The sequence below is a fragment of the Herpailurus yagouaroundi genome, unplaced genomic scaffold (genome assembly GCF_014898765.1).
Source record: "Herpailurus yagouaroundi ecotype Mexico unplaced genomic scaffold, PumYag 139, whole genome shotgun sequence".
Lineage (NCBI taxonomy): Eukaryota > Metazoa > Chordata > Mammalia > Carnivora > Felidae > Herpailurus > Herpailurus yagouaroundi.
The window spans coordinates 49,148,274-49,163,118 of NW_024412394.1; the positions used below are offsets into that span (position 1 = coordinate 49,148,274).

Sequence of the window (14,845 nt, forward strand, 5' to 3'; positions counted from 1 at the left end):
TTTTTAAATCCCTTCCTCCCAAAGTATTCAAATGATAAAAATCCCTTACTGCAGAATTTTAAATCAAGTTTTTTGAAGTAGCTGGAGTCTCTTAAGCTAAGGAAACTCCCTCGATAAGGAATTTAGCAAAAAAATAGGGAGGTGATGACTTTAATTGTTCCCTAAGTAGTAATTACATTTATTTGTCCTCGTTTCCCAAGAGTATAACAAAAATAAATTGTCATACCCATCAGAGAGTAGAACTGTGTCACAAGAGATGCCCCAGTTTGATAGCAGGATAGAAACAGGCCAAGGTAATGCTTTGTCTCATGTGGTGGCAAAGTCTGTTGGTACCAGAGGGACCGAGCAAAGCTGAGGCACAGCTGCTGATGAATGAGCATCACAGCCTGCATTGAGCTCTGGGAGAGGAGGCCAGGATCTGAAGCTGCTCCCTCTTCTTGCCCATCTGAAGTTCCCTTCTTCTCTTCCAGTGTTGGTTCTACCAAAATATCTGCAAAATCCTGCCAATAACATTAGAGCAATTGAACTTCTAAAAATCAGAATCCAGTTCTACTCAAAAAGGAAGGAGGAAAGATGTTGTGTGAACACTCAAGAAAATGAAGTAGTGACTTACATATAGATATAGTAAAAAGACTGATTATAAAACCATTCAAAGGTAACACGGGTGGCATCAAGGGAATTCATTCCCAAACAAACCCTGTTACCACCACCCGACCTTTTCATGCAGTGGGAACTGCTTTCTGAACTCCCGCTCTTCCTCCTCCTCCTCGCTCAGGGCAGTCCTGGAGTTCCTGCTCCTGTATCTGTACAAGCTGTTTTCCTGCTCAGCCTTCTCTTGGGCTATGCGTTCCTGTTCATCCCACTCATTGATAATTTCCTGAAAAGTCACAATATTAGAAAGTAATTTATTTGCTTTTGCTGAAGTACTTAAACAAAGTAAGACTTGCTATCTGTTGTTGGTTTGTTTTGTTTTAAGAGAGACAGGGGTGGGGGGTGAGGGGGTGAGGAGAGGGTGTAGAGGGAGAGTATCCCAAGCAGGCTCCACACTCAGCTTGGAGCCTGATGCATGACTCTGGGATCATGACCTGAGCTGAAATCAAGAGTCAGACACTCAACCAACTGAGCCACGCAGATGCCCCAAGATTGGCTACCTTTTAATTTCTCATGAAAATAAAAGTACTATGGTTCAAAAAGAAGTAAATGCCCACATCCAAGAAACTACATTTTAGGTATAGAGAGGAAATGAACTTTGTTTTCAAACTGTGTATCTGCAGCAACCCATTTTCCAAAGCACCCCCTTACTGTAGTGCTACAATTTCACAGGTGTAAAAACTTGCTACAGTACAGCTAATGGCATTGGAAGTTCCTGTCAGGAGCTAGTAGTGTTTTGTACTAAGGACAGGCTCTGCATAGACAATGTGGGGGTTGTAATTCAGACTATACTTGGCTAACAACTCAAGCAGCTGGCCCAAGGGTTTGGGAAAGGGAAACCTGGGCTGGGGGCAAGGTGGTTGAGGGGAACCATCAGGAAAACTGGGCTATGCCTTATCAGACACTTCTTAAATTCCCTAGTACCTCTAAGATTTTAGATCCTTAAGTTGGCAAAAACTGTAAGTTAAAGAAACCATGCAGTATTGATGAGAACTGAGGAAATGAGCACCCATCAATCAGGAAGATAATTTGTGTTAACAACCTAAGCAATTCTGCTTTCCAGAATTTGTACCCAAAGACCTAGGTATAAGACTATTTATGGTAATGCTGGTGTTTTCCAAGACAATAAAAAGACTACATACAAAACAAATGTTCAATGATAAGAAATTATTTAAGTATCTTCGAGCATATCCATACAATAGAAAACTGGGCAGCCGTTCAACATGATGCAGCTGAAGAATAGCATAATTATGGAAGAAAATAATCACTAAATGCTGTTAGGTTTTTTAAAGCAAAGTATAAAACAGAATGAACTTTAGTAGTGGTTTACAGAACTCTAGTGATTTAAGGACCAGTCTCAGAGACCAGGGAGGGAACAGAATTGTTCTCAACTAAAGCAGCTCTTTTATCTACTACATATTGGGAAACTATTCTAAGATTTTTATTTTTAAAAGAGTTCTACTGCTAAAGGGGCACCCGGGTGGCATTCAACTTTTGATTTTGGCTCATGGTTCATGAGATCAAGCCCCAAGATGGGCTCTGCACTGACAGCATGGAGCCTGCTTGGGATTCTCTCTCTCCCTTTTTCTCTGCTCCCCCCTGCTGCCCCTCCCCCCACAGACCCCACTCACACACAAGCAAACACATTCTCTCTCTCAAAATAAACTTAAAAAAAAAACAAGCCTAGAATGGGATGCACCAATATGTTAACAGTTTATACAGCTTTAAATGGTAAAATTTAGTGGGTTTTGTTTATATTTATTCTTTTAATTGTATAAGTTAAAAACAAGTTGCTTTCATTGGGGAAAAAAGTTATTTTCTTAATAAAGGTTGATACTATTACATGGCAAAACTCACCATAAATAAAATCAAAAGACAACAAAATAGGAGAAAATATTTCCAGTGTGTATCACAGATAAAGAGCTAATATCACTATTTTTTTCTAATGTCTTAAAAATTGAGGGACAAATACCCCCAAAACTAACGGCTGAATAGGAGAAAGAAAGGAACAGACACCAGATCCCACTGACCAACCACATGGTCTCTATCTACACAGGGTACTGCCAGTGTCCTCCAGCTCCCTTTAGGAGAAGGTCAGTGCTGCCCCCTAGAAATAGGCTTACCTGGCACACGTGTCTGAAGAGCTGCAGGGCCCTCTGGTCCAGCTCTCCCTTGCACAGCACATGGGAACGCAGGTAAAGGAGGGCATTCATCAGCAGTTGCTCTCGGGTAGGACAAGGTCTCTGGCCCTTGCCTTCCAGCTCCTTTCCTCCTGAGTGCTTGAGGATCAACTTCCCAAGGCCTCGAAGAACCTCCTCTGACTTCACTGAGCATAAGGCATCTGCATGAGCATAGTAAGTGGGGAAGGTGGGGCCCACTGATGGAAAAGCCAACAGGGATGTGGCCAGGGCACCCAGCCTGTCTGCACAGACCACACTGCCATGGAATGAAGCGTAGACCTCAGATGCCACCAGCCTCATGCCATGCTGCAACTGCAAGATGGATGCCTGCAGTGGGGCCACAGAATCTGGATAGAGGGCATACTCCTCGGCCAACCGCTTCCTGAACTGGTGGTGTGACTGCTGCCAGGAAGCCTCCTCCTTCAGAAGGTTTTGGGCCACCTGGGCAGACCGAGGCCCATCCATGTGGAGAGCCTGCAGGAGCCGTGTGAGCAGATCCTGAACAGCAGGGGCCTTGGCAATGCTGGTGACATAGTGGTGGATTTCCTGCACCAATGACTCATAGGCAGGCACCTGGGGTCTGAAGGCCTGCTTCTTCGACAGGCTGCAGATTAAGTCCTCCAGATGATCTATTCTTTGGCGAAGTAATCTAAAGGCAAATTATCACAATATGCAAATTCTGTCAGAGACTCAGCCCTTAGCTAGGAAAACAGAATGAGGACATATCAGCTTCTAAGGAATAACATGAAGAAAATACTGACAATTATAATGTAAATGGAGAATACAGAAAAAGCATTTATCACATGCCTCACATGGTGTTACTACTCACTGAAGTAGTTGTATTACCCTACTCTTACAGACCTCTTAGGCTTTTTTTTTTTTTTTTTAACATTTATTTATTTTCAAGAGATACAGAGAGACAGAGTGTGAGTGGGGGAGGGGCAGAGAGAGAGGGAGATACAGAATCCAAAGCAGGCTTCAGGCTCTGAGCTGTCAGCACAGAGCCCGACGCGGGGCTAGAACCCACCAACAGAGAGATCATGACCTGAGCTGAAGTAAGATGCTTAACTGACTGAGCCATTCAGGCACCCCAGACCTCTTAGGCTTAAAGACATTAAGTGATCTCTTCAAAGTCTAAAGCCAAAGGACGGACAGGACTGGAGCTCAGACCTGCTACATTATACAATATTTACTAAGACAACAAACGCACACAGTGCACATTATCACATCTAACTTCTGTCATGTTGAGAATAAATTCTGGTTTCAACCCTCCTGGCCTCATGAGAATCTGCCCTTCCTTTCAGAGTATTAACTTTTCCTGACAGTAACAATGGCTTTAGCATCTAATCGCCAATGTAGTTCAGAGATCTGTACCATCACCTCAAACACTGCAATTACACTGTGAAGGTCAACCTCAAAAAAAAAAAAAAAAAAAAAAATTTTTTTTTAAGAGTCAATAAACCATCAACACAATAACTCTGCTGTTACCTGATGTGAGGATGACAGTAACTGAGAATGACTTCATCTTCCAGGTCTCTTCCAGTGTGTAGCTGGGATGAGAGGTTTCGGGTCTTCCACTCACACTGCAGCTGGTGTAACTAATAGAAAGGGAAGAAGCTGGTCTGCTGTGCTCAGCTGTGCCCACATCCAAGAGGACAGTGCCCTGGGGAAGGGTAGAGCAACTGGATAGAAGGAACCTGGGCTCCTGAATGATCCAAGAGCAAGGGATTCTGTTCCATTAACTTGGACCACTTCATCTCAGAGCTGTTAGGTGAAGGAAACTATCTTGTTTATACCACTGAATTTATGAGACTCTGCTCTTACGGTTTTACCAACTCATATACTACTTCCATATTTTGAAGAAGAAAAATCTTATCACTATCTTTATGTATTCAGTTCCTGAATTTGCTTACAAGTTCAAATATCAAGGGATACCACATAATCTAAATCTACTTGATCCTTGAACTTTAGATAAGGAACACCAAAAGTTCAAAACCTGAGGAATACTATACCACATCTAAAGAAATTATCCAAGTCCAAATATTCAAAACTTAGTTCAGGTAGAGGGAGTCTGGACAGGAGAGATACATCAGAGGCTTAGGAAGGGCCACTCCAAATGCCTAAGCTTACTTAGAGGAATTCTCAAAGAGGAAAATGTAGTCTTTAGAACACACTCCCGGGAAGTCATAGGGCAGATTATGCAAAATCACCCCGTTGATGTTCTGAGCATCCAAAAGGGAATAAAAGGAATAATATACTAAGCAAGTCCACCCAGTCAGGGATGGAGCCCATGCTCCAAACTCTCATCCCTCCATACCTCTTCCTTAGCGTACTTGAGCTTGTATTCCCTCTTCACTGCGGGGTCAAAGCGGGCCTGCGGAAGCCATGTCTGAATCTGGAGCAAGCCAAGGCTCACCCACAGGCTCCCACGCCGTGCTGGCTCGGGCAGGTCCCGCTTACCATCCCCTTCCCCAAACAAGTGGCGCAGGGAGGTAAGCAAGAGGCATAGAAGCTCTTTGGGCAGGGCCTCCTGCCCAGCCATGTCCCCAAGAGTCTGGCCCACATGCTGGAAGGTCTGCTTGTCCCCGAGCAGCAGCTGCTCACAGTTTTGCATGTATTCCTGCCGCCGGGATTCAGGGAGCAGCTCTGCCAAACCCGCCAAGTGCCGGCACAGCACAAGTCTCTGGAGCTGGGAATCCGTGTATCTGTAGGAACAAGGAGGCACTTAAGGGCTTGCACTACATCAAACGGCATTCCTTTCTCACACTATCATTCTTTTAGAAAATGACACAGCAGACTGCACTGCCAATACTTAGAGGTGAATTTCTCTTCTCAAGTAATCTTTTATGCTTTTCTAAGTACCACTCTCTTGATCACAAGTAGATTAAAAGTGACAGAGGCACTGCCCAGCTTATGATAGCCTGTAATGGGCTAAAAATCTGCTGATCCAGCCAAAAAATACACTTGCTTTCACCCACCAAAACTAGCCACTACAGATGAAGTTCAGACAGACTGAGGATCTCTCTACACACTCTATAGAAAAGATGGAGCTTTATAGTCTACCCAGGGGGCGAGAATACCTGAACTCTGCGACTGAAGGCACAGCCATGTTTGTCCAAAGCACCAAGCTGATATCCCGGAGCTGCTGGGCTCTCTCAACCCACTCTCCCAGGGTGACGTGTGAGGAGGACAGGATGGGGAGGCCGCTCACATCCCAGGGACTTGCTCTGCAGCTGCTGGTCAATACTTCAAAGCAGCACTTGGAGAAGATGGCTCTACTGAGACTGCCAGGGCCCTGATGGAGACGAGTCATGTATCTTTTAGAAGATAAGCAAATGGATTTCAACAAGCAGCACTGAGCACTTCCAAGAGAAGAGAGTAAGAAAAGGAGGTTCAGGTTGCTAGGACCAGGTAAGCCTCAAACAAAGGATAGAATGGGGTCAGGTGTTAGTAGGCTTTAAAGAAATATAGACTCCATTCTCAACAAATGAGGAACAATGGGTGCTTTAGTAATGCAAGAAAATCTCTCCAACCTGGGCATGAGGAAGACCATTTTTACAACAGAGCTACAGGCATACTGCAGGGAGACTTGGAGGCAAGGAAAAGAGTTAGAAGACAACTGCAAGAGCCAGGGACAAAGTCTGTCAAACCTGTGCTCCTTGGACTCTTTACCTGGGACATTGTAATTGCTGTCCACAGCAAATGATAAGGTGGTTAAACAGAAAATGGGAAACACTGTATACTCTGCAACCCTTGAGAATCCATAAGATATATCACTAACGGCTTTGAGAAATGTTTCACAATAAAGAAATCAATTTTGAGGGGCGCCCGGCTGGGCTAAGTTGGAAGAGCATGCGATTCTTAATCTCAGGGTCGTGAGTTCAAGCTCCATTCGGGCATAGAGATTACTAAAAATAATAATAATTTTTTAAAAATCAATTTTGACAGAGCAAGGGAATAGAAGGGTCTGAAACAAATCCATGAACATCTATAGGAATAAAGTATGATAAAGGTGGCATTTCAAATCAGAGTGGAAAGGATGAATTAGTCAAACGTGGTGTTGTTATGCTGCTTTTGGAAATGCTATTTGTATAGAATAAAAAAAAATTGTATACCTGCCTCACAAAACAAGATATCGAGATGTAACTGAGGACTTAAATATAAAACAAATACACAAGAAAATAATGGGCAAATGGTTTTTAATTCTAGGGATAATGAAGACTTTTTTTTAAAGCATGACATCAAAGCCAGAAAAAAGAAAGGGACTACAATATTTGAAGAGAAAACATTATAAAACTTGAGAGACAAGAGAACACTAGAAATATATTTCCAATCTTATGGTAGATAAAGGTTTAATATACATACCATGTAAAAAGATCTTCAATAAGAAAATGGCGATAAACTCAATTTTTTTTAACAAAATAAGTAATAAACATGACTGAAAACTTCAAAGAAAATATACGTGTGTAAAGATGTCTGATCTCAAAAATAATCACAGGAGTACAAATTCAAATGATATTTTTTAAATTGAATAATTGGTAATAATTAAAAATGTTGCTAACACCTAGTGTGCCAAAGACATAAGAAACAGGTTCTTATAAATATAAGAATAAGTAAAACTGTGCTCTAGTCCTAAGTTCTCCTGTGGTCATCCAGAACTTCGTGACCTCCCTCTTTACGAGCTCCTAGCATGTTTAAAAAAGTAAAAAACACACCCTAATGTTTATGGCAGCATTATCAACAATAGCCAAATATTGGAAAGAGCCCAAATGTCCACCGACTGGTGAATGGATAAAGATGTGGGGTGTGTGGGTATGGGTGTGTGTGTGTGTGTGTGTACACCTACATAAACATACCCATGCACACAATGGAATATTACTCGGCCATAAAAAAGAATGAAATCTTGTCATTTGCAATGACATTGATGGAGCCAGACAATATTATGCGAAGCAAAATAAGTCAGAGAGAGACAAATACCATATGATTTCACTCATATGTGAAATTCAAGGAACAAAACAAATGAACATGGATGGGGTGTGTATGAAAAAGAGAGTTAAACCAAGAAACAGATTCTAGAGAACAAACTGAAGGTTGCTGGAGGGGTTAGGGGGGTGGGGAGAAGGGGGGCATTTTCTGTGAGGAGCACTGGGTGCGATACGCAAGTGATGAATCACTAAATTCGACACCTGAAACTAATATAATATTACACTGAATGTTAACTAACTGGAATCCAAATAAAAACCAGGAAAGAAAAAAAAAAAAAAAAAAGTAAAAACAAAAACCACCTGCCCAGACATTCTCAGAATAGCCATGAATCTCTTTAACTATGCAGACATTCTAACCAGTGATTAAATTCCAGTTCTTGTAACATATCCACAGAAATACTAAGAGAAAGAGACAAAGATTTATGCAAGAGTAGTTGATGCAGTTATGCTTGTTATAGGAAGGAGGAAATAAAGGCAAGAAACCTCAACATTTATGAATAAGCAAGTGATCAAATAAATTCCAGCAACTAGAACAATGGAATACCTTAAAAAGAATAAGCTGGAATGACATGTTTTCATGACATATTATGTGAACAGAGAAAGTGATCTTATTTTTGTTTATGTATACATTTAATGCAAAATACATGTAAACAAGAAACAAAGAGGAGTTGTTTCTGCAGAATTCTGATATATATACAGACAGAGAGAGAAAGAGAGGGAGAGGGTGAGGGAGGGAGAAGAGGGAGACAGAGAAAGTGAGAGCACACATGAGCACTGACCCTTGAACAACGCAGGGGTTAGGGGTACTAACCCCCTCCCATACAATAAAAAATCTGTATTTAACAGTTAACTCCCCCAAACTTAACCATGTACATTACAGTAGAACAAGATACCACAGGTCTTCTCATTCTCACCCAAAGTTAGCAAAGCTGGATCCTAGAGTGACGTTCACTACTTGCTTCTCTACCCAAGAGTGCAGAATCTCCTTCCAAGTACAGTCCAGAGAAAGGCAAAGAACCACAGACAGCACCCACCCCGCTGTCCCCTCTGCCACCAAGAATCCTGCCTAGTACTTATCCTGCCCTGATGTTTTCCTGAATTCCTTATCCCAGGAGGGAGGCAGGTTCTCATTCTGTGGTCCTGGGCCAACTCTGGCCAGTGACTGGCCCTGCCAACCCCCCCACCTCTGCCCTGCCTGGCTCCTTCACACCTCTCTCAGTTCAATACCATAGGTAGTGGGATAAGGAGTGCCAGAATCAGGTGATAGCCCTGTTGTTACAACCTTCCTGCATCCTTCCTCCATCTTCCTTTTGCATCTAGTCATTTGGCATCTACCTTACTTTTCAGTCACAATATAAAATACATATTTATCAGAAAAAAGTCCACGTGTAAGTAATCCCATGCAGTTCAAACCTGGTGTTAAGGGTCAACTGCATATATACATACGTATACACACATACATACACATTTCTATACTGTTAAAATATTTTGTAACTAGGAAAAATGGTATTTTAATTAGAGAAGAAAATGAAGACCTTTTAAAGGAAACTTTTTTTTTTACTTTAATTCATAATTTCCCAAATGATTTAAGACAGAATCTTTCTTTTGAAGGTATACTTCTTAACTTCCTGCAGAAAACAAAATATTGCCATCACTTATTTAGTCACTGCTCTGTCCTAGGAATACATGTTTGTTGCTAGATCAAGAAATTTTTTCCACTATCAAATATTTTTATGACTTTATGCCAACAAACCTTCAATGTGGAGTCCAAAAGGGACTTGGGCATCTCCCTCTGCTGTACACCAGGCAGAGGGCTCCACATTAGCCAGTACTCTGGATTTGTAGTAACAGTACTGCTCCAGAAAGACATAAATGTGGAATTAAATAAGTCAGACCACAAGGAAATAATTTCTTCAGTAGACACCTAGAGATAAATAGATAAGAGCGCATTTGAGAAAAATCCATAAATCAAGTTATGAGGTCTCTCTTTTAGAAGACTTATCTAAAATTAACATGGGTTTAAAGATATTAATTCTAATGTTGCTGATTTTCTGCCACCCGGTCATCTTGGTTAAGTCATTTATCCTGTTTATAATTTTACAAAACGGAGATCTGCCTTTAGAAGGTAAATGAGAAAATACAAGTGAATCAAACAATTATAATGTACCAGCAAAACAGATAAATGAATAAAACATCATTATATTAAGTAATGAACGGCACTTGGGTGGCTCAGTCGGTTGAGCATCTGACTCTTGACTTCGGCTCAGGTAATGATCTCACAGTTCGTGGGTTCAAGCTTTCAATGAACCCACCTCAAGCACTGACAGTGCGAAGCCTGCTTGGGATTCTCTACCTCCCTCTCTGCCCCTATCCTGCTCTTTCTGTCTCTCTCTCAAAATAAACATTAAGTAATGAAGTTGACTATAGTTTGTCACCATTCATATTCAATGGCTATTCTTGGAGGAGAGAGTAAAACACTCTCATGATATATTTTTTTTTTTAATTTTTTTTTTCAACATTTATTTATTTTTGGGACAGAGAGAGACAGAGCATGAACGGGGGAGGGGCAGAGAGAGAGGGAGACACAGAATCGGAAACAGGCTCCAGGCTCTGAGCCATCAGCCCAAAGCCTGACGCAGGGCTCGAACTCACGGACCGCGAGATTGTGACCCGGCTGAAGTCGGACGCTTAACCGACTGCGCCACCCAGGCACCCCTCTCATGATATATTTTTACATAAACAATAAAAAATAAATATTTTAGCCTCATTTAATGGAAACCAAATAGAATGATTCTGTGATAAGAGGTGAGAAATACCCAGGTAATTACTGCAAATGACATTCAAAATTTTCCCTTTCGAAAGTTAATTCAGATAAGACTAGAGTTTACAACATGGGATTGCAAAATTTTTATTTTATTTTATTTATTTTTTAAACTTTTTTTTAAAAAACCTTTACTTATTTTTGAGAGAGAGAGAGACACAGCGTGAGCAGGGGAGGAACAGAGAGAGGAGACACAGAATCCAAAGCAGGCTCCAGGCTCCAAGCTGTCAGCACAGAGCCCGACGCAGGGCTTAAACCCACGAACTGCGAGATCATCACCTGACCTGAGCCGAAGTCAGACACTTAGCCACTCAGGCACCCCGGGATTGCAAAATTAAATAAATAAACCATTCTGCAACCAGTCTGCCACAGAAAGTCTAATTGGCTTATAGTATAAAGAAGGCTTATTTCCCTTTTTGGTTTTGGATTTTACCTTCTGATGGTGCAGTAAGTACCAAAAGGCTTGAAGCTCTTGTGGAGCAATTGGTGTGTGCTTAAGACAAAATAGGATGTGAGGACTTCTCTCCTTATCTGTCTGGGGTTGCTGATTTTTGCTGGACCTGTTCCAAAAATAAAGAGAAAGAGAGGATGGACTATAGGCTATCAATAAACTGCTAAAAATCTGTTATGTATGGGAAGATGGAACACACAAAACTTACAGTGCATTTACTGAAACACAAAGAAGCAATTCTGCTGGAAAAATACCTAGTAACTTATAGAGGTGGAGTCAAAACAGGCAAAGAATCTTCAAGAAGTTACAGCTTTCCAAAGTGGCAACTGACTTCCCTCTGTTTCAGTAAGACTATTCCCCTTTAAGACAAGTCTATGCTTTGTTTCACACGTAGCATACGTAGAATAACCTAACAACAACAAAAAAATCTCCCCTGAGGAAAATGGCTTACCTTCTTAGGCAAGCTTGTGTCATAAAATCAGCTGTCACTTTGTACTGCCAAAGCAGAGCCAGGTACTCCATTGCAGGCCACAACTGAACACTCCTGGTGAGTTGGATTAAGGAGGTAAAGTCTGGTTGGAACAGGGAGGAAGCTTCATTGTGCTTTTTCTCCAGAAAACCAAGTGAAATTCCTTTGGCTTTTAGTTCTAAACAGTGAGCATTCACAAGATCCTTCAGCTCATCTGGACAAAAAGACACAAGTGATATTACAGAATAATCGTCAGTAGTATAGGCTCAGATTCCCAACAACTAGTTATGTAACTGTGAGCTTAGCCTGAGCTTGAGTTTTATACCTGTGAAATGATATTATTATTACCTGCACAATTCTAATGACAGAATTAAACAGTATATGTAAAGTTCAGTTCTATGCCTGACGCTTATTTAACGACGGTTACAGTATACAAAAAAAAAGGAAAAGAAAAAAGAAACAGAAAAAAAGAAAATCTATGTGAAAAACTTAAAATTTATTGGCTGCAGAGCAGCAGATACTTTTAGAGCAACTGTTAGCAGGATAACTCTAAAGCAGATTACCTGGGTTGACATCTTCCAGAATATTAGCTCTGAGGACCAGCCCCCACGCCTGCAAGAGACTTTTCTTTAAAGTCCATTTAGAAGCAACCACTTGGAGACGATTAACATCTTCCCACCATCCGCTTTCCCCAAGGGCAGGCATCCACTCCCTGATGGCAAGTGCTTTGTTAAGTACTTTCAATTGAGAAAAACACTCTACCACCAGCTTGTTCTGAAACAACAAAACCCAGCAGAATCTTTTACAGAGGAGAAATGCAGATTTTAGCAGCCTATTCATGTCTCAAAAAATTTTAAATATTTCCACAATTCTAGAAAACATAAGGTTTGTCTATTGTTGCTCTCAGGAGATTTTACACTAATCAAATTAAAACTCTATCCAGACTTAATACTCTCAAGAATAAACAAAAATATTAACACTTAAGAAATCAATTAAGAGTATTCTGCAAACATTTATGAGTCTAGATGAATGGGAGTTCCCATGTTACAGAACTCCAGATTTGAGCATAAGAGCTCAAATCTTTGTGTTTGCTACATGTTTCCAAGTTGTACCTTAAAAGGAAATGGCCGTCCCAGGAACTTTTGCAACTTCTTTACACCAGTGAAGCCGCCAGTTGGGCTCCCCAAGCAATTCTGAATATGTTCTGAGACAGTCTGAACCTCTTTGTAGTATCTGTAAAGAAGGGAAAAGGCGCAGAGGGATGTAAGAAAAGGGGGAAGTGCTGGATAGTAAGAGACATCATTTAACATTTTATATTTGATTTCCATTCACCAAAAGGCCATGGGAATAAGCCAAAATAAAGCAAGAAGAAAGTTTCAATTCCAAACCCTCTTCTCTTTATCATCAGTACTGTAGACATTGAGTTATTACTCCAAATAGGAGTCTTACTTGTCTTCATGGTTCATTAGGAGTTGAGGGATCTGACGGACCAGATGTTTTAAAACCCAGTGCCAATGAAGGGCGAGCAGGGCCAGGCCTGAGGCATCCACTTTTACTGTGTCAGCTATGGTCCAAAACCGGTCCCGCCACCGCAGGGAATCCAAGATCTAAAAACAGAGCAAACCACGCTCACAAACACCTCTCAGTAAGACACAGATTTCAATTGTTAATCAATACTCAACATACACCCATGAAAGGTGTAGCATTCAGTTGAAATATTTTTAGGGACATTAAAGCAGTCAGAGAAGACAAAGATTCTCCCCCCAGGTACTTAAAGTTCAGAACTATTTCCTTAGGGAAAATGGAATTATTGAGTCACATGGTAAGTGTACATATAGTTTTATAAAAAAACTGCCAACTTTTCTTATAAAGCAGCTGCATTCCAACCAGCAGCACAGGTGAATTCCAGTTGTTCTGTTTCCTTGCCAATACTTGCTACTGTTAGTGATTTTAACTTTAGCCATTTTGGTGCATGGCACCTCACTTACATTTCTTTGATAACTAATGATGTTGGAATTTCTGAAGTTCTTACTGGACATTCATGTATCTTCTGAGAAGTACCTATTCAAATTATCTTGCTCATTTAAAAAGTTGGGTGGTGTTATTAGTTTGCTTGTATAATTTATGGTATCTATAATCTAGAATTATACTTTTATGTAATTTACATACAAACAAAATAGAGCCCAATTTTCAAGTTTCTCCCAGTGTTTTCATTTTCTTAAAGGTATCTATTGAAGTTTTTTGGGGAGACTCTTAAATAGGGAGAACAAATTTAGGGTGGGAGCAAGGGAGAAGAAGGAAATACAAAAGAATATGAGGAAAGGCTCAAGGATATTGTACATGTTCATTATCGTGGTAATGGCTTAAAAGGTGTGTACGTGTCAAAACATAAAATCGTACACTTCAAATATATGCTCTTCATGATAGGTCAGTTGTATACTCATTAAGCTTTAAAATATGTATATATATATTTAAAACTGTTAAGAACTAAATTTCTCAAATAATATTGGACATATAACAACATTGTAGTTTATCTCACCCGTAAGAGTCTTAAACATTTGTCTTGGCACAAAAATTAATATAGATACATTTCCTCACCTCCATGACACTGACATCAGACACCATCCCCTGGGAGGACTGTACCCAGAGCAGGATTAGTGCATCACCAAGTTCAAAAAAAGCAGCAAGATTGACCACAATTTCATGGGGCAGGCTGTGATAGCTCTCTGGATCTTGGAGTTGACATAAATAAGAACATTCCATCAGATTTAAATTCATCTCTAGATATTTTCAAACTCAACAGTAATATGAACTTAACTGCATCTCCAGTACGGTCAATTTTGAAAGGTCACAATTGAAAGCAAATTCTTAGCCTACCATTATCGTATTAAACATAACTGATCAGGTATGTAACACCTATAGATGTTTATAACCTCTTACTGAAAAATGGAAATTATAGAGCATTAATGCATATTTTATACAAGTACTTCTTTAAATACAAAACAAGATGTGTATATATGTGTGAATGGATGAAGAGCACAGACAGGTGAGAAGATACAAATCAATGTACTATTAACAATAACTGCTTCAAACGCAGACTTCTATCTTTTCAATTAAAAAAAATAAAGGATGAAGAAAGAACCTATAACCAAATACTTAGCAGCATGAACTTTTTGAGCCAACAGGTCTAGATTTCAGTATATGTGCTGCCGAAGCGAGCACAACAGATCTAGATTTCAAACTCTAGCTCTGTTACTTGTTAGAGATGTGACCTTGAGCATCTCTGTG

The 14,845-nt window shown here is 40.5% G+C and overlaps 1 protein-coding gene across 1 annotated transcript in view; it reads right to left on the reverse strand.

The window, feature by feature from the left end:
• The window catches only part of MDN1 (midasin AAA ATPase 1), a 174,773-nt gene that overhangs the window by 44,896 nt on the left and 115,032 nt on the right, over positions 1-14,845 (reverse strand). Inside the window, exons 53-65 of the mRNA XM_040474169.1 lie at positions 14,156-14,289; positions 13,007-13,164; positions 12,670-12,790; positions 12,121-12,331; positions 11,540-11,771; positions 11,071-11,197; positions 9,570-9,740; positions 5,912-6,126; positions 5,149-5,536; positions 4,320-4,429; positions 2,775-3,480; positions 716-877; positions 227-500 (exon numbers count right to left, since the gene is read on the reverse strand). Of these exons, the coding sequence (XP_040330103.1) occupies positions 227-500; positions 716-877; positions 2,775-3,480; positions 4,320-4,429; positions 5,149-5,536; positions 5,912-6,126; positions 9,570-9,740; positions 11,071-11,197; positions 11,540-11,771; positions 12,121-12,331; positions 12,670-12,790; positions 13,007-13,164; positions 14,156-14,289 (3,009 nt within the window). The remainder of the gene's footprint in view (positions 1-226; positions 501-715; positions 878-2,774; positions 3,481-4,319; positions 4,430-5,148; positions 5,537-5,911; positions 6,127-9,569; positions 9,741-11,070; positions 11,198-11,539; positions 11,772-12,120; positions 12,332-12,669; positions 12,791-13,006; positions 13,165-14,155; positions 14,290-14,845) is intronic.